At 39.1% G+C, this 20,313-nt stretch overlaps 1 protein-coding gene across 2 annotated transcripts in view; it reads left to right on the top strand.

Annotated features, from left to right (window-relative positions):
* The window catches only part of RNF150 (ring finger protein 150), a 284,261-nt gene that overhangs the window by 165,388 nt on the left and 98,560 nt on the right, over positions 1 to 20,313 (top strand). For both annotated transcript variants that reach the window (XM_057310084.1, XM_026499389.4), the window contains exons 3-4: positions 12,545 to 12,616; positions 13,074 to 13,156. In XM_057310084.1, the coding sequence (XP_057166067.1) occupies positions 12,545 to 12,616; positions 13,074 to 13,156 (155 nt within the window). The remainder of the gene's footprint in view (positions 1 to 12,544; positions 12,617 to 13,073; positions 13,157 to 20,313) is intronic.

Raw genomic sequence — 20,313 nt, 5'->3', positions numbered from 1 at the left:
TGCTTACAGTGCCCTTCCTTCACCTAGAACATAAGAACAGTTAGTTATTTTTCCACTTGGTGGTAATGATAATAATCATGATTATAAAATAAAGCTGTCAGGTAAAAGGAGAAAATATGATAACAGAATTATCCAGTGAAGTGAAATAAAAAACATAAACTTGATTTTGATGCAATGTTTTGGCACCCTTATTCCTAGTTTTGTTTTGTTTTGTTTGTTTCTTTGTTGTTGTTTTTTAATCAGCCTCACTGCACTTCTGTGCAGGGAACAAAAAGAGAGTGTCTTATTTTTCTCAGTTTCTTAAATATGTAGGAGATAACTCTAAGTATTGGGTTGATTGGAGTATGCTGTTTACCATCTTTGTTGGTATTCTATGTGGGAATTTGTTCTGTTAATAAATAGTTCTGTATTTATTTTTCATAAAGCTGTTTATCTTCACTGTTGTCAAGGAATGAGTAATCCTGGTAAATGTTTTCTTATACCTGTTCGGATCACATTGGTGGATAAATCTAATTACCAAGATCGTCCCACTCCTGACAATCTTTGGTGAATGGTATGATTTGGGTACAGTTGTGGTAGGGAAAATCTATAGGAGCACCCCGGGTTGGGGGGGGAGGAGCCCTGCATGAAACAGAAGACCTGTACAAATGTAGGATGGCCCCTAGGTCTCATTTATACTTGGCACAGTTAAGAAACACAAAGACAGAAAGAACCAATTACAGAAGCAACTAACTTGTTTGGGCCATTTTATTAAGAATGTTGATGTTGTACTCATTATTTCTTTAGTTTATATTTTGGAAATCCAAAAATACTGGTCTGACAGCTGTTGAATGTGGAACAATTTTTTTTTAATTCAGGAGTCAGTATTTCTGTGTGTGATTTTCGTGTCACCTAAAAAGAAATAGAGACATGCAGATACTAACAAAATTTGACTACATGCAAATGGCCGTAGCATTTTTAAAACTTTATGGTACTTTGTCCTTTATTTTGTTAACCTAGAACTCCTACCGAAAAAAATCTAGCACTACATGGTTGCATAATGCTCATATATATATATATCTCAGAGGTTGATTTTTTTGTATTCTCCAGGAATCAAGAGCATCTGTCCCTCCATTGGTGGGGCAGACTTTCATATCCCCCATCAGCCTCTTTCAAAATGCTCTCCTTTTCTTCCTCAAATGAGGTATATGTGTATCGTCTCTCAATAACATATGGAATGAGATTTGACTCAAGGACTCCATAGGAAAAAGGAAAGGAAAAGGAATGCCATTATACCATTTTTCAGAATAATTATAATTATAGAAAACATGTTTTCCAACCTTTGTGAATCATTTGATATCTTGGGGCTTCCAGGGAGGAAGGCCTCATAGACCTTGAAGATGTTGAAGAGGACTCGATTATTTTCCTTTTTACTCTAATTTCTCCGTCTGTTAATTCTGCTAATTTGGGAACTCTCAAATGACTTTATCCTCCACTGAACTCCTTAACCTCATCAGCCCTCAGCCACCAGAATACCAGAAATGGAATTTGTCTGATTCCTTAACCATTATCTCTGCTGTTAGCCATAATCCCTGACACCTTAATGTCCACTTGCTTTACATTTCCTGAATAGATACCTTTTTTCCCTTAAATAAAGGCAGCTTGAATTTTCCTTTAAAAGGGCATGGACATGGCTTTTTCTGGAAGAGAGAAAGGGGATGTTTTTTAAAGACACCTCATCTTTACTCAGATATAGCCAAAAGTAAAGTTAAATGCAGGGCTAAAATTTAAAGTAGTCTTTGAATTTACCTTTCATGCTCACATTTAAGAAGGGCATATTTCATTTGCTAAAGAATTGTTTTAAATAGAGGGGAATATGGCAGCAGAATGGGAAGACCTTAGGCTTGCCTCGTCCCACAATTAAAATTAGGTAACTATGAAATCATCTTAAATACCCCAGAAATCAATCTAAAGACTGGCAGAACAAACTCCACAACTAAAGGTAGAGAAGAGGCCATAACAAACACAGTAAGAAGTGTGGAGACACGGTTTGGGGAAGAAATCGATTGTGGCCACCATGGTGGGGCGGGAGCCGTGGTCAAGGAGGACAAGAGACAGACTAATACACAGGAGCTCACGGGGAAAATGAATACCTGTAGCAATTGTCTGGGAAAGCAAGAGGGCCCGAATTTCATGAGTTCTTGCAACCAGCAGGGCTTAAAGCCTGGAGTTTTAAACTTCAGCATGCTTGGCTCTGGGAGAGCTTGGAGGACTTGTGGCCACTCTTGGAGAAAAGACAGGGCCAATAGCCTATGGACATACAATGTGGAAACAGTGATCTGAGGATGGCCTAGGGCACACAGTGGGGAGGTTAGTTGTTCATCTTGGAGCAGGTCCCAGAGAGTCATTGTTCAAGGTGAGACCTCTCTGGGAACAAAGGAGCTGGCAGGCACTGGCTCCCTAACTTGCTTACACCAAGCCCTGCCTCTCTGTGCAATAGTAGGACTGCCCTTCTGAGTCGTGCTTGCCTCAGTCCCAGTACATCAGGCCTCCTCCCCCAGAAGACTGCTCCAAACTCCTGCCAGCACCATGTCTCCCAAACTGGGAGTTTTGCGAGGCCTTGGTTCTAGGGGCAGTGGTGACAAGTCTCATTTCACAAGCAGACTAGAGTACACCTAGTTAAAATGTGCCACAGTCAGGCCAGAAGCCAAACATTGCCCACAACAGGCAAAGAGAGCCTCTGCAGACAACTGGACTGAAGGATAAAGTGGTCAGGACACAACAGCAAAGTACACACAACACACGTGGGAGACACTCCCAGAAGCACCAAGCTCTGGGTAATGGGACACCACACCGCAGGGCACTACAGGACGTCTTCTTCATAAAGCTATTACCCTCAAGAATAGGAGACATAGTTGACTTTCCTAACAAACACAAAAAGGCAAAGAGTCTTAGGTAAAATGGGAAAATGGGAATTTGTCCCAAATTGTAGAACAGGACAAGGCCATGGCTGGCATTTTAATTGAAATGGATGTAAGTAACATGCCTGATGGAGAATTTAAAGCAGTGATCATAAGGACACTCGCTGGACTTGAGCAAAGAGTGGAGGACATCAGTGAAACCATTAACACAGAGATAAGAAATAGCAGAGATAAAGGGCTCAATAAACAAAATGAGAAACATGCTTGATGGAATGAACAGCAGGCTGGAAGAAGCAGAGGAACAAATTAATGATCTAGAAGACAAAGTAATAGAAAGTAATCAAGCTGAACAAAAGAGAGAAAAAAGAATTATGCAAAACAAAAATAGACTTAGGGAACTCAATGATCCCATCAAATGTAATAACATTCATATTATACGAGTACCAGAAAAAGGAGAGAGAAAAAAGGGGGGCAGAGAATTTATGAAGAAATAATAGCTAAAAGCTTCCCTAATCTGGGAAGGAAACAGAGATCTCCTAACAAAATCAGCCCAAGGAGGTCCACACCAAGACACACAGTAATTAAAATGGCAAAATATAGTGGTGAACAAAAAATATGAAAAGCAGCAAGAGAAAAGAAGACAGTTACATACAAAGGAAACCCTGTAAGGTTATCAGGGTATTTTTCAGCAAAAACTTTCCAAGCCAGAAAGGAGTGGCATGATGTATTCAAAGTTCTGAATGGAAAAAACCTGCAGCCAAGAATATTCTATCCAGCAAGTCATCATTCAGAATAGAAAGAGTGATAAAGAGTTTCCCAGACAAACAAAAACTAAAGGAGATAGTGACCACAAAATCAGCTCTGCAAGAAATATTAAAGGGGATTTTTGAGTGGAAAGGAAAGGCCCAAAATGACAGTATGGAGGTAGGAAACACACAAGCACTAAAAATGAATATTTCTGTAAACAAATCAGAGAACTCACAAAATAAAAGAATGTAAGCTATGACACCATATACCTAAAATGTGGGGAGGAGAAAAGAATGGGTCCATCTTAAACATCCATCAAATTTAATATAGACTGCTTTATGCAGAAGATATTATGTACAGACCTGATGGTAACCACAAGTCAAAACTAATACATATGCAAATAATAAAGGGAAAGGAATCCAAATATATCACTAAAGAAACCAGAAAACCATGAAAGAAAGACAAGAAAGGATCAGAGAAAATCTTCAGAAATAACCACAGAACAAGTAATAAAATGGCAGTAAACGCACATCTATCAGTAATTACTTTGAGTGTAAATGGACTAAACACTCCATTCAAAGACACAGGGTTGCAGAATGGATTAAAAAACAAGACCTATCTATGTGCTGCCTACAGGAGACTCATTTCAGACCTAAAGACACTACAGATTGGAAGTGAGGGGATGGAGAAATATTTATCAGGCAAATGAATGTCAATAAAAAACTGGAGTAGCAATACTTACATTAGACGAAATAGACTTTAAAGGCTGTAACAATGCAGCGCCTGGGTGGCACAGTGGTTAAGCTTCTGCCTTCGTCTCAGGGCGTGATCCCGGCGTTATGGGATCGAGCCCCACATCAGGCTCCTCCGTTATGAGCCTGCTTCTTCCTCTCCCACTCCCCCTGCTTGTGTTCCCTCTCTCGCTGGCTCTCTCTATCTCTGTCAAATAAATAAATAAAATCTTTTAAAAAAAAAAAGGCTGTAACAAGAGACAAGGACATTATATAATAATAAATGAGAAAATCCAACAAGAAGATGCCACAATTTAATATTTATGCACCCAACATAGGAGCACCCAATACATAAAACATTTAATAACAAATATAAAGGAACTAATCAAAAATAATATAATAATTGTAGGGGACTTTAACACCCCACTTACGTCAATGGACAGATCATCTAAACAGAAAATCAATAAGGAAACAACAGCTTTGAATGACACACTGGAACAGATGAATTTCACACATATATCCAGGACATTCCATCCTAAAACAGAAGAATATACATTCTTTTCAGGTGTCCATGGAACATTCTCCAGAGTAGATCGTATATTAGGCCATAAAACAAGCCTCAACAAATCAAAGATCAAAGTCATACCATGAATCTTTTCTGACAAGAGCACTCTGAAGCTGGAAGTCAACCATAAGAAAAAAATCTGGAAAGACCACAAATACATGGAGGTTAGTTAACATGCTACTAAACAATGAATGGGTCAACCAGGAATAAAAGACAAAATAAGAAGTATATGGAAACAAATGAAAATGAAAACACAATAGTTCAAAACCTTTGAGACAGAGCAAAGGCAGTTATAAGAGGGAAGGAGAAGCAAGAAAAGTCTCAAACAACCTAACCTTACACCTAAAGGAGCTAGAAAAAGAAAAACAGGGGCACCTGGGTGGCTCATTTGCTTAAGCATCTGACTCTTGATTTTGGCTCAGGTCATGATCTCATGGGTCATGAGATCAAGCCCCACACTGGGCTTCATGCTAATCAGGGAGTCTGCTTGAAAATTCTCTCCCTTCTGCCCCTTCCCTCACTTATGCTCTCTTTCTCTCTCTCACGCACATACATCTTTAAAACAAAAAAGAAAAAAACAAAATATAAACCTATAGCCAGCAGAAGGAAGGAAATAATAAAGATTAGAGCAGAAGTAAATAATATAAAAAGTAGAAAAACAATAGAAGAGAATGATGAAACCAGGAGCTTGTTCTTTGAAAAAAAAATCAATAAAATTGATAAACCTCTAGGCAGACTTACCAGAAAAAAAGAGAAAGGATCCAAATAAATAAAATGACAAATGAGAGAGGGGGAGATAACAACAAATACCACGGAAATACAATTTATAAGGGAATTATAAGAGAATATTGTGAAGAGAAATAGAAAATTTGAACAGACTAATTATCAGCAAAGAAATTAAATCAGTAATCAGAAAGCTCCCCCCAAAATAAAAGTCCAAGACCAGACGGCTTCACATCTGAATTCTACCAAACATTTAAAGAAAAGTTAATACCTATTCTTTTCAAACTATTCCAAAAAAAAAAAGAAAAGGAAGGAAAACTTTCCAATTCATTTTAGGAAGTCAGCATTACCCTGATACAGGATAGAGACACCACACACACACACACACACACACACACGCACACACACACACACACACAAGAACTACAGACAAATATCTCCGATGAACATAGATGCAAAAATCCCCAACAAAATACTGGCAAACCGAATCCAACAATACATTTAAAAAATCATACCCCGTGATCAAGTGGGATTTATTCTCAGGATGCAAGGGTGATTCAATATTCACAAACCAATCAATGTGATACATCACATCAGTAGGAGAAAGAATAAGAATCATATGATCATTTCAATAAGCAGAAGAAGCATTTGACAAAGTACAAAATCCATTCATGATAAAAACCCTAACAAAGTGGTTTTAGAGAGAACATACCACAATGTAATAAAGGCCGTATATGAAAAACATACAACTAACATCCTCGTCAACGGGGAGAAACTTAGAGCTTTTCCCCTAGAGTCAGGAACAAGACAACGTAGTACTAGATGTCCCAGCCACAGCAATCAGACACCAAAAAGAAATAAAAGGCATCCAAATCAGTAAGAAAGAAGTAAAACTTTCACTATTTGGAGATGATATGATACTATATGTAGAAAAGCTAAAAGACTCCACCAAAAAACTGCTAGGACTGATGAATGAATTCAGTAAAGTCACAGGATACAAAATCAATCTATAGAAATCTGTTGCATTTCTGTACAGCAATAATGAAGCAACAGAAAGAAAAATTAAGGAAACAGTCCCATTTACAATTACACCAAAAATAATAAGATAACTAGGAATAAACCTAACCAAAGAAGTGAAAGACCTGTACTCAAAACAATGAAACACTGATGAAGGAAACTGAAGATGACACAAAGAAATGGAAAGACATTCCATGCTCCTGGATTGGAAGAACAAATATTGTTAAAATGTCTATACTACCTGAAGCAATCTACATATTTATTGCAGTCCTTACCAAAATACCACCAGCATTTTTCACAGAGCTGGAATAAACAATCCTAAAATTTGTGTGGAACCACAGAAGACCCAGAATAGGCAAAGCAACCTTAAAAAAAGAAAAGCAAATTTGGAAGTATCATAATTCCAGACTTCAAATTATATTACAAAGCTGTAGTAATCAAAACAGTATGCTACAAAATGGACACATAGATCAATGGAATAGAATAGAAAATCCAGAAACACACCCACAATTATATGGTCAATTAATTTTTGTCAAGGCAAGAAAGAATATCCAATGAGAAAAAGACAGTCTCTTCAGCAAATGGTAGGAAAACTGGACAGCAACACGCGAAAGAATGAAACTGGACCACTTTCTTATACCATACACAAAGATAAAAATGAATTAAAGACCTAATGTGAAACCTGAAAACATAAAAATCCTAGAAGAGAGCACAGGCAGTAACTTCTCTGACATTGGCCTTAACAACTTTTTCCTAGATAGCTCCCCTGAGGCAAGGGAAGCAGAAAGCAAAAATAAACTACTGGAACTGCATGAAAATAAAAAGCTTTTGCACAGCAAAGGAAACGGTCCATGAAACTAAAAGGCAACCTATGGAATGGGAGAAGATACTTGCAAATGACATATTTGATAAAGGGTTAGTATCCAAAATACATAAAGAACTTATAAAACTCAACACCCAAAAAACAACTCAGTTTAAAAATGGGCAGGAAACATGAACAGACATTCTCTAAAGAAGCCATCCAGATGGCCACCAGACACATGAAAAGATGTTCCTCGTCGCTGATTGTCAGGGAAATGCAAATCAAAACTACGATGAGAGAGATACTACCTCACATCTGTTGGAATGGCTAAAATCAAAAACACAAGAAACAACAGATGTTGGTGAGGATGTGGGAGAAAAAGGAACCCTCTTGCAATGTTCGTGGGAGTGCAAACTTGGTGCAGCCGCCTTGGAAAACAGTATGGAGGTTTCTCAGAAAGTTAAAAATAGAACTACCTTATGATCCAGTAATCACACTGCTAGGTATTTATCCGAAGAATACAAACACACTAATTCAAAGGGATACACGCACCACATGCACCCTGTGTTCATAGCAGCACTGTCTACAGTAGCCAAGATATGGAAGCAGCCCAAGTGCTCATGGACAGATGAATGGATAAAGAAGATGTGGCAGATAGATGCAGTGGAATATTATTCAGCCATAGAAAAGGAAATCCTGCCATTTGCAACAAATACCATATGATTTCACTCATATGTGGAACTTAAACAAAACAAACGAGCAAAGGGAAAAAGAACAAACAGATGGTTACCAGAGGGGAGGTGGGTAAGGGGATGGGTGAAACAGGTGATAGAAATTAACAAGTGCACTTGCTGTGATGAGCACCGGGTAAATAAAATAAAAACTTTTGTAAAAAATGACATTCCTTGTGGGTTGTGTCAAAAAAAATAACTATCATATAATGAAGTAACAATACCAAGAGACGGTAACATGAAAAAGAAAATGAATATTGAAAGTATAAGTTAACATAAGCCATACTACCGACTTTCTAATAAAATTAAAGACATGCCTGTCTTCACTTTTTTATATGTATCCTTCTTCAGAACTATACAAATTGTCTTAAAAATTATTTTAGGCACTTGTTTTCATCTCTCCTAAAGCAGTAATGCTGTACTGTATTTATTAAGGTAGCTCTCCCACTGCAATGGTAATTTTACAAATAGATTATAAGTTCCATGAGAATAGGGGTTATGCCTTATATTTCATTATTTTTCCCTTGTAATGTCTATCACACAGAATTATGCATAGAAAACAATGTACTCAGTATAGTACATGAAACCTCATTACAGATCAGCAAGTGATTCTGATGATGGGAAGCACTAACTCTGAACCCCAAAGGAAATGTTATTCTCACCAAAAACAATTCCATTCTCTTCATTAGTATACTTACACTAAAAAAAAATAATTGTACTCAATTAGGTTTTGAATTTCCATAAAAATTTATGAAAGTTTTTTAAAAGAATTGTTTTAGATAAAATTAAATGTTGAAAACATAATTTCTGGTTCATCTCCTTAAGAAATGTGGCTCTTTCTTTGAGTATACTCTGTGACCATTGTTTGAAAATAATATTTGCCACTTAATTGCTCTGCTTAGCCTTTGAAAATATAAAACAGTTGAAGTGATTCTGTTGGGGCCAGATCTTATATAATTAAACACAATTGCAAAAATATCTGAGCTCTTGACTGAAAAACAATCAACATGTGTTTATTTGGGTCCAGATTTCTTATTCTAAACGTAATATTCTTCAGGTTTGTTGCACTTAACTCCTGGTAACTTACTCCTGGTATCCCTTCCTTTCAATTCCTGCTCCAGGCTTCTTCAATGAAAAGCAGCTCTTGGTTGAGACTGACTGGTTTTGCCAAGGCCAAGATCACAGCTTTGCTTATCTTACCGCATATATTGCTTATAGTCTGTCCATTAATTTTCCCATTAACTGGCTAAATCTCACAGATGGTTTTCCATGCTTTAACAGAAATCTTTTGGTTTAAGTTTTATTCACTCATCAACCATTTATGGCCTTGCCATTAGATTGTAAGCTAAAAAGAACAGGAATTTATGTGTGTTTTTCACTACTATGTTTTTAAGAGATTTTTAAAATTTTTTGAAGTATTCTCTATCCCCAGCATGGGGCTCAGACTCACAACCCCGAGATCAAGAGTTGCATGCTGTACGGACTGAGCCAGCCAGGTGCCCCCTTTCACTACCATTCTTTCCAAAACCCAGAGCCGTGCCTGGGACAAAATAAATGATCCGAAATACATGTGGAATGATTGTGAGTTATCAAAGGCAGCTTTGTTCTAGGTGCTGGGACACAATGAGAAGCAAAAATAAATACAACCTGGCCCTCAGGGAGTTTACATGAAGGAAACTTAACAGGGATTGGTCATAAAAACAAATGTCAAATTGCCAATGTTATGACAGTGCTATGAAGCAGAAGGACCAGGTTCCATAAGGTATAGACTGGAAGGATCTTCTTTCTTGGGAGACATGGGGGAAGAGCTCCCTGAAGAAGTGGCCTGAATTGAGATCAAAGGATGATCACGCAGTAATTAGAGGAAGAGGAGAGGACAGAGAGTTCCATCCTTTTTTAGTTTCATCCCTGTTTTTCCCTCTCACTCGATGTCCTCCCGCCACCGTGGTATTTATCATTACAGACACTCCCTGTTTTTCCTGCAACCTTAGTTTGCTAGCTACTCATGGACTTCTGCATAAATCTCAATTGTATGTAGGTCTCCTTTAAGATAACAACCAAACTTACTTTTCTGTTAAAATTGCCAGTAATCATTTTAGAAACTAAGGACAAAACATCAAAGACAAAATGAATTAACAAGGAGGACGCCTCTCTTCTGCGTGTTTACTTTAACCGCTGTATGCTCGAGGAAGTGCCGTATGATAAATACTTAATAGATTTTGGTTGGTTAGATGCTTTTGGCTGGCTGGCTGAATGGCTGGTTGACTGGTTAGCTGGCTGGCCAGGTGTTGGTTTGCTGCTCGGTGATTGGTAGGTTGGCTGGCTGGCTTGTTAGATATTGGTTGGTTGGCTGGTTGGCCAAATGTCAGTTGATTGCTGGCTGGCTGGCTGAGTGGGTGTTGGTTGGTTGGTTGGGTGACTGGCCAGTTTATTGATGGCGTGGTTTAGTGAATAATAAGAGTGGTGGTTTAGCTCTGGCTTTCAAGTCAGACTGAATTTTATTCAGATTCTCACTGACCTTTCAATGATTATGATAAACGATTAACTTAAGCTCTGTAAGTCTCAGTTCATTCTATAAAATAGAATTTTTTTTCCTCACAGGGTTGTTGTAAGAATAAAGGTGATACTGCATATAAAATTTTAGCATGGTACGTAGGATATGTTAACTGTTCATTAGTATATGTTCACAATTTTAAAGAAAAGAAAGAAGCTTGAGTGTTGTTTCTAAAAGGAAGAAAATTAGTGAAAGCAAGTGATTATTCCATGTAAATGTTTGTCTGATTTATTATAGCCCTTAAAATATGTTTCACTGCTGCAAATACATGTCTATTACAGGATCGTGGTACACAAGCCTAAGAAGGAGCTGTTACATGTAGGAAACTCACAAGCACACAAGAAAGCCTCAACAAATTAAAACTTAATTCACCATCTTCCCCCTCTCCCCGTCTTCCTGACTGTCCTATCATCACATGATTGCAGCTCTTATTAGGATAGCAACTTTCTCTATCAAAACAAATTTATGCCAAGTGAAATAAGTCAAGCAGAGAAAGACAATTATCATATGGTTTCACTCATGTGGAACATAAGGAATAGCGTGGAGAACATTAGGAGAAGGAAGGGAAAAATGAAGGGGGGAAATTGGAGGAGGAGTCAGAACCATGAGAGACCATGGACTCCAAGAAACAGACTGAGGGTTTTAGAAGGGGAGGGTGGGGTGATGGATTAGCCCAGTGATGGGTATTAAGGAGGGCACGTATTGCATGGAGCACTGGGTGTTATACGCAAACAATGAATCATGGAATACTATATCAAAAACTAAGGAAGTACAGTATAGTGACTAACATAACATAATTTTTTTTTAAAAAGGTGAATTTCAAAATTTTGAAAGCAAAAATTTTTTAAAGGAGTGCGAATATGTTATTTGACACGAGTGACAGTGGTTATACAGGTGTTTGCTTTATAATTATTTGCTAAGCTGAACATGTATGTTTTATGTATTTTCCTATAGGCACACCCACACTTAAACAAACACAGAGGAGGTGAAATTGACATGGAAGAAAGTGATGGAAAAGGATAGTACAGATGAAATATACAAACCCGTGCTGGGTCTATATAAGCAAAGGAAATTCCTTAAAATTCCAAACTGAAAGAAGTACACAAGCAATAAACCCTGATTGTGTAAAAGAGGACATGACGTTTATTCCAGCTGTCCAGATTGGCAATCTCCTTGTCACAGATTAAATGGCTAGAGTGGCAATTTACCAAACTTGGGTGTGTGTGTGCTAGTCTGCACACATGTAACCTGTGCTGGAGTCACTGTAGGCCGGGACTTTTCCAGGCCATTTGCCCCTTGTTTAACATTGGGCATGAAGAGTTTCTCTCATTGACAGCGCTTTAATAGACCTCAATTACTAGACGCACTTTGCATAGCTCTCACCGCCCCAGCTCCCCAGCCATTGTCCTTAACATTCATGCCACTTGTGCATGATTTCAGAGATCGCTGCCCTGGTTTATTAAATGCCATCGGAAACAAAGTCAAGAATTACACATCTTGGGGCGCCTGGGTGGTGCAGTCGTTAAGCATCTGCCTTCGGCTCAGGACGTGATCCCGGCGTTCTGGGATCGAGCCCCACATCAGGCTCCTCCGCTATGAGCCTGCTTCTTCCTCTCCCACTCCCCCTGCTTGTGTTCCCTCTCTCACTGGCTGTCTCTATCTCTGTCAAATAAATAAATTTAAAATCTTAAAAAAAAAAAAAAAGAATTACACATCTTATTACTAACAAGCAGTTTTGGGTTATTTTTTTTTTTTTTTTTTTTTTTTTTTTTAGCGCCGACTGGGAGATGCCGCAAAGAAAGCGATCAGCAAGCTCCAGGTCAGAACCATCAAGAAGGGTGACAAGGTAAACAGCCTCTTTTCTTCTTGGCGAGGGACTATTCAGAAAAGTTCCTGACTTTTCTGGCAGCCAGGGTAGAAGAGGGGGAAGGACGGGAAAAGGGGAATACCTGAAAATAGCTCTCCTGTGTCTGTTATTATACCCCTCTAATTATACTGACTAGCATTCCTAGTCATGGTATATTTAAAAATTGCTTTCTCACAACCATAATAAATAACATTATTAGTCACGATACATTAAAAAATTGTTCCCTCACGAAAGCACTTGCAGTGGAGCCCAGAAACAAAAAGTGGAGCTTGGAAGGAATGGAAACGGAGCCAAAATACAGTCAATTATTGATTAAGAAAACTGGCACGGGGACGACTGAAAGCCTTGCTGCAGCCAAGCTCCCCATGCTTGTTTGGGGATTTACACAAGATTTGAAGGCGCACAAGTCAGCTCCTCTGTGCTTTGTCCGTTGCAGGAAACAGAGCCTGATTTTGATAACTGTGCAGTTTGCATCGAAGGGTACAAGCCCAATGACGTTGTGCGGATCTTGCCCTGCCGGTGAGTCACTGGGGCTCCTGCTTTTGAATGGGGTGTGTGTGTGGAGGGTGCCTGCTGGCCTCCCTGGCTCAGACCTGCTTGGCCCAGCCCTGCAAGGTCAGTCAGCCCAAACGTTTCAGGGTTTAAATATCAAACAATCAAAAAGCTGGTTCTTCTGGTGTAACCTTTCTCTTTGAAAACATGCTTTCTTGTGAAATAAATATTTTTCTGATCTTTGCACCAAAGGAAGCATACTGCTATGAATTAGAACCTCATGAGACGGAATTTGATGATGTGACTCCAAGTGTGAGTTTCCTTTAACAACAAAATTACGATATTCAGAATCAGTTCTTTCACAAGTGCTGTTTTAATTTAATTAGTGAACTCATAAAAATATGTCGTGAATTGGGGCGCCTGGGTGGCTCAGTGGGTTAAAACGTCTGACTTGATTTCGGCTCAGGTCATGATCTCCACGTTGTGAGATCAAGCTCCGAGTTGGGCATGTGGAATCTGCTTAAGATTCTCTCTCTCCCTCTCCCTCTGCCTCTCTACCCTCCTTCTCTCTCCCTTTCTCTCTCTCAAAAAAAAAAAAATTATATATATATATATGTTGTGAATAATTATGAAGAGATCAACAGCCAGAATATAGTCAGGAGCGAGTGGGAAGCCAAAGGCAAATTCCATTTCCTTTGTTTTTTGGGTTTTTTGTTGTTGTTGTTTTATCAGCGAGAAGGAAATGTGACAGTCACCCCAAAATTTCTAGAATCTAGGGGAGGATGCCAACATATGTAGTTGGAAACACTCCTCAAGTGATTTTCCTATAACCCTAATCCTTCTCCTTAATTGAAATTTACTGTTAAGGTGTTTGAATTTTTTATATAGTTAAAATTAACTAAGTTTAAATACTTCAATAACATCAAATATTTTAAAGTTTCATAAAAGCTGTCTTCCTATAATTGAATACCTTTGGTGTTGTTGCATCTGTGAAGTATCCTAAAAAGAAAAAATTATCCCTTGAAGAAAGGTTCTTCACTTAGAAAGATGAGCTTTAAAAATTCTTAAGGGGCACCTGGGTGGCTCAGTGGGTTAAACGTCTGAGTCTTGATTTTGGCTCAGGTCATGATCTCCAGGTTGTGAGATCAAGTCCTGAGTCAGGCTCCACGCTCAGTGTAGCTTCTGCTTGGGTTTCTTTCTCCCTCTCCCTCTGCCCTTCCCTCCCTAAGATAAATAAATAAAATCTTAGAAAAAAATTCTTAAGAGTACTTAATAAAGTAGATAAAAGAAAGATACAAATCAATGCACCTTTAAGAACTATTTCTTAAAAATACGAAAGAAATAAAATATGCCTGTAGAGGAATTAGTTTAGTAATCCCAAAATGACAAAGAGGGGTCAAAAAAGGACAGATATGTAAATAGATGCAGAAACTCCCGAGGGGAATGCATCTTTCTTGAAATGCTTTTAGGCAAATTGATCATCAGGAAACGGGCCTGGGGAAAGTGCACTGTGCTGGCCTCAGCCAAAGCCTTCAACTGGGATTCACTTTCCTTAGTGTTTAGATGCTGGACTAGCTCTAAGACAAAATCATAAATTGGGACACAGCAAGACTTGGTGGTTTTCTTCCTAGGGGGGAATATATAAATTCTTTCTTTAGACATTACGCTAGGTATTTACATGGTGACTTCCAGAAACACTTCCAGAAACCCGGTAAAGAATGGCAGGCAGCGTGTGAGCCACCGGGAGCCTCTCAGGGTACCGTCTTTTATCTCTGCAATATTTTCCTAAGGGTTTTATTAAACCTCATAATGATAAGCAAGGAATGTGCTTTCCTTTCCTTCGCTGCTTGGAGACTGTTTAGAGCCCAGTGAGGGTACTGCTAATAAAAAATATCCAAAGTAAATTTAATTTAAATTGCAACTTTTTCCTGAGAATCTAAACGTAATTAAGAAAATCTGTTTTAAAAAACTATATACAGCATTACTTCAGCTCCGTGGTCCATACTATATGAAATAACATATTCATTTGAAGCTCTGTCATGAGTCTATTCCGTATGACTGCATAGAATTACTAGAAGCTGCATACTCTCTAAGCCATAGATGTGCCATAGTTCAATTTACTATGCCCCTGCTGTGCGGCATTTGGCTGATTTCAGTTCTTAATTATGACAAATTACATTGCTTTAGCAGTGTTTAGACTGTCATGATGTATTATTCCAGATCTCCTACAATATAATTTTTGGAAATATTAACCAAGGAAAGAGCTTTTTAATATTAAAAAAAAAAAAACTTTGGGAACTTTAATTTTATTTATACTAGCCCTTGCCCTAGGCCAGTTCAGTTTGGCCTAAAACTCTTCCCTTTTTACATTATGATTTGTTTTTCCGCTCATTTCTTGATACTTTCTGTTTCAAGCTTCTTGCTGTCCGTCTGCTTTTATTTCCTTCTTGTAGGCCTGGCTTTAAATAACAAAACACATTGAGAATTACCAAGTACAGGTTTGAGTTACTTGTTGTTTGATCTTAGATGAGCCATATATATTTACTCTTTGAAGAGCTCATCCATTTTTTTTCCACGCTGACTCTAAAATCGAGATATTTTGATGCCTGTTGCTTGTCTCTGCCAGACGGTTTGCACTAATGGATGTTATCAAACAAATGCACTGGCATTTGCTTTCTGCTACATAATTTCCTCTGGGGTATTATTAAGCCCCAGCTCCTATGAACTTTATAGACTCTTTCTCATTATTTCCAGGCTGACTCACCCGCAGAATTTTTTGCATCTCCTTGGAGTATAAATCGTTTCAAAAAAAAAAAAAGATCCAGTTTTTGTCTTCCTTCTTTTATACTCTTTTCTGTGGCCTCCTGACTCCTCACCCGCTGCGTGTATCACTTCTCTATTGTGGCCACTTCGGGTGTCTTTCCAAATCACTCCGGGATATTCTTGTACTGAAATTTTTTTCAGAATCATTCTCTTGTTTGCCTTGTTTAGAAACCGTTGCACAAATTAGGATGAATTAATAAATGATTTCCCCTCTTCATTTGTTGTCATGGCGATTACTAAAGTTAAATCATGCGTGTACACACTTACATTCTCGCCTTGCTCTGTCTTCCCTAGGGGCGTTCCCCAGCGCAGGCCGGTAGCGAGGCTCCCCACGCGTGGGGCCAGCGGGCATGCGCATCGGCAGCAGCACGTAAAGCACTCGGGGTCAGACAGCTCTAACTTTTGTGGTTTGGGTTGGATCCTAATACACCACTGGGGTATTTTCCAAAGAACTTTGGTTTTTGCGTAGAGCATATATATGCCGAAATCTACATCATGGTGTATTTTAAGGCTGGTTCTTGTGAGTCAGGTTTATACTTGTGATTATCATTTTTAGCTAAAGAAGATATATAATGGAAAGCATATAATGGAAATTGTATATAATGGAAATTGTATCATCTTCCCTTGTCCAGAGAATAAGTTGGGCTCTCAGATTTTTCCAGAGCTTTAATCCTATGGTGTTTCTACTGTTCTTCAATGGTTATTCATTTCAGTCTATTTACCTGCCCAGTTTCAAACAGTCCTGCTCAGAAAGAGCCTCCTTGGGCAGGGCAGAAGTCTTTGTTTGCCATTAAAAAAAAAAAAAAGCAATGTATGCGTCCATACCCTAGGTGCCTCTAAAATTCTTTGCTTTCTCGAATTGATCCCTCCAGCATTATCGCTACTTTAGGAGGATATTAGTTTCTACTACTGTCTTTCCTTTGACTTTGGGAACTCTTCTATGATGCAGGAAGAATTTTAAAGCTCCTTGATAACAAGCAGACCCTTTTCATAAACTTTTTAGTAACTAAATGCTGCATTTGCAACAACAAACATTTATTTTGTAGCCACTGTATGCCAGAAATAGTAAGAGGTACCAGAGTTGAAAAGATAAATGGCCTGATCCCTGCTCTGAAGGAAATCAGTCTAGTGTGGAGGAGGGATGGGAATTTAAATAAGTAATCACAATACAGAGTGAGATGTGCAACAGAAATAGCAAGATGGATTTTTAAAAACTGGAGGAAGCAATATCAGGCACAAGAAAGGCTCCCCAGGGGAAAGAACATCTTCGTATTTTCTAACAATGGTTTGCTTTGCCAACTGCATCCTCATTTTAGAAAATCTGTATAATGGATAAATATTTAATTATCTACCTAACTCCCCCATGCGGATAACTACTGCTACCATTTTTATGTATTTCCTTGCTTTTATTTGCTATACCTGTTTTTGTAAGTTGGAGATACTGCTATTGACATCATTTATCATCCTGCTCTTTTCACCTAATATTCTAGGACTATGTTAAAAATGGTTCTGGATTATTAGTGGCGCATCTTGACCTTCCTTTGGCCTCTGACTCTGTGGGCAGATGCTGATCAAGATCTAAGTTAAATAGACCGACCAAAGCCCCTGGGACGTTGGTGCTTATGCAGAACTTGCTCCTCGGGAGTCAGGACATTTTCGCAGGCCAGGCAGAATTTTCTACTGAGGTTAAACAGGAATGTCTCCGGGCTCCCTTTTGCTTATTTCTTCATAAGCCATTGATGCGCCGTTCGTGTTTCACCATCCCACCCCACTCGAGAAGACAGACAAAAGCAGCGCTTCATAGACAGCCCATGTCGGTATCATTTGGGTGTGCTGGAGTGGCCCGTGGAGGCAGCATGCCCTGCTGGCTTCCTGTTGTTACAGTTGGATTGCAATAAAATCCTCTAAAACTCAAGTTATTCTCTCCCATCGATGTGCCCCCACTTTTACCTTGCTCCTCAACAAAGTTCCCATGCGACACGTTCCCTCACGGAGTTACATTTTGTAAACAGTGTCTCCTGGAGGACGCTGTAGGAGGCAGTGTGACTACCGCCTGTATTTTGGGGTCCTTGCATATTATATTTTAGAGCAGGGAGTAGTGGTTGGGTAAAGAAGCAACTAGGAACACCTGTGCTGAAGCAGTTCTGCTTGGGAAGCATTGCACTCGTACTGTTTAGTGTTGGGGCTTCAAGGCAGCTTCCAATGTTTGAAGGCGAGCAATGGCCATGGCCGCTCTGAGCAGCCTCTGAGTCAAGGGCAGTGGGGGGTCTGTGGGTCCAGGGCTTGTCAGGTTCCTCATTCTTCACAACAGGATGTCAGTTTTGTCCCGAGCAAGGTTATCTGTTTGCTTAGATGATTCTGGAGGGGGTTGGGATAAAATGCATACAACATAAAAATTGACCTTTTTAACCGTTTTTAAGTTTACAATTCACTGGCGTGAAGTACATTCACATTGTCGTACAACCGCCTTTACTATCCCTCTCCTGAACTTCATTTTCTCAAAGTAAAACTCTGTGAGCATTAAACACGGACTCCCCATTCCCCTAGTCTGGAGGGGTGTGTGTGTGTGTGTGTGTGTGTGTGTGTGTGTGTGTGTTGTGTTTGTAATTTAGCCTTGACTTTTATTAAAAAGAAAATGTCCATGAAGAAACTTAGATTTTGATTTAAGCATCTAATTTAAGCTGGCTAACTAAAAATCGGTTTTTACATACTCAGTTCAAAACCTAACAAAGAATGATAATTCTACATGTTTCTGGTATTGTTGTCCTTGTTGCTATTCCTGCAATACTAATATGATGTTACTCTTATTATGATTAACTCTCACTGGTCCTGTTACCATCGCTCACATCATTACCACCATCAATTCTTCCCAGGCTTTCTGCAGCAGCGTTCTCGCTAATCTTCCTGCTTCAACTCCTGCCCCTTAATTATTCATTCTGATAAGCCTATTTTTAATTATCCAGCTAGATGAGCTGGACTCCAGGTACTTTTTCAGCAAGTACAACTTTAAACTCATTAAGTATAGCAAAAGTGTGACTTTAAAAAAGCTATTCTTTGGGAAGATTAATTGAAGCAGAATTCAGTCCTTTTGTGTCCCTAAAATGTACCTCTAGGTTCACAGAAAACTGGGAATCATACCCTATTGCATATTAGCTCCTTCCGGGAGAGCTGAGTTGGCTGGGGCCACTGCCATCACTTTTATCAGGGATTGCTGTGAGAAGCAATCTTCAGGAACTTGCCATTGTGTGTCTTATTAGGATTTTATCCTGTGACTTCTTCATGAGGGCTTGCCAGAGCAGTTCATGTACGGCGTAACCACATTTCTTCCCAGCAAGGGAATGTTTTTATACTGTGAGTACTGAATTATGATACCGTCCAGATTTTTTTCTATGTTTGTTGATGGAAAGTTGAGAGCCAAATCTGTCGCCCACCCCTAGCCAAAAGGGATTTTTTTAGCTTCAGCCCCGACTGTTTTATGTCTCCATTCTTGTTTTAATGTCTTCTTTTGTTTTTATGATACTTTTTTTTAATTAACAATGCTTAGCCCTTTATTTAAAAAAACAATCTGTACATACCAAGAGGTGCTGTAATTCTATAACTATGGGAAAGGTCAGGCCAGTTTTAGGGAACCTTTAAGTCGTGGGCATCTTTGCCTTCCCTGTGGCAGAAACTGGCACTGTACCCCGAATGTCCATGTGTACCCCCACGTTTCTCAGCCTGTTGCTCACTGGAGGGCCATAGCACTAGTTTCAGCCCTCAGAGAACACTCAAGGGCAGAGGCAAGCCCTCAGCTCTTGCTTACTCTGCCACAGCAGCCCTAGAACCATGCTGAGTGGATGGAAACACGGGCAGGAAACAGCCTGGATCCCTGAGTCACCACATGGAAGATGGCTGCTCTGGAGTCAGCCAAACTGCACACAAATTTGTGTGAGAAATAAACCTTTATTGGGCAGGTCTCAGATTTGGGGTTTAATTTGTTATCGTAGCAAAGCCTAATCTAACACACTGGGTTGCCAGAGAAGAGGTGAACGCTCATGCAAGGGGTCGTGGAAGGCATTCTCCTGGATATCTGCATCTCCTCAGTCACCTTAGGTCTTTTCTAGGATAAACATTTTCCACGTTTTTAAAACTTTGTCAACATCATTTTTAATTAATAGATCTCCTATGCCATACTTTATTTGACTATTTTTGGACATTTAGGCTGTGCATATAGATTTGTTTGCTCTGATAAATAGCTTTTATGTAGACCTGAGGTCACATTTCAGGTTATTTCCTTGTTTCTGAGGTTATGAATTCAAATTGCCTACGTGTTTTCCATAAAGCGCTACTGAAGGAGTTTTCCAGTCAGTCAGAGGTAAGAA

This window comes from Ursus arctos, unplaced genomic scaffold, assembly GCF_023065955.2.
Source record: "Ursus arctos isolate Adak ecotype North America unplaced genomic scaffold, UrsArc2.0 scaffold_11, whole genome shotgun sequence".
Classification (NCBI taxonomy): Eukaryota; Metazoa; Chordata; class Mammalia; order Carnivora; family Ursidae; genus Ursus; species Ursus arctos.
This window is presented reverse-complemented; position numbering and strand designations above follow the sequence as displayed.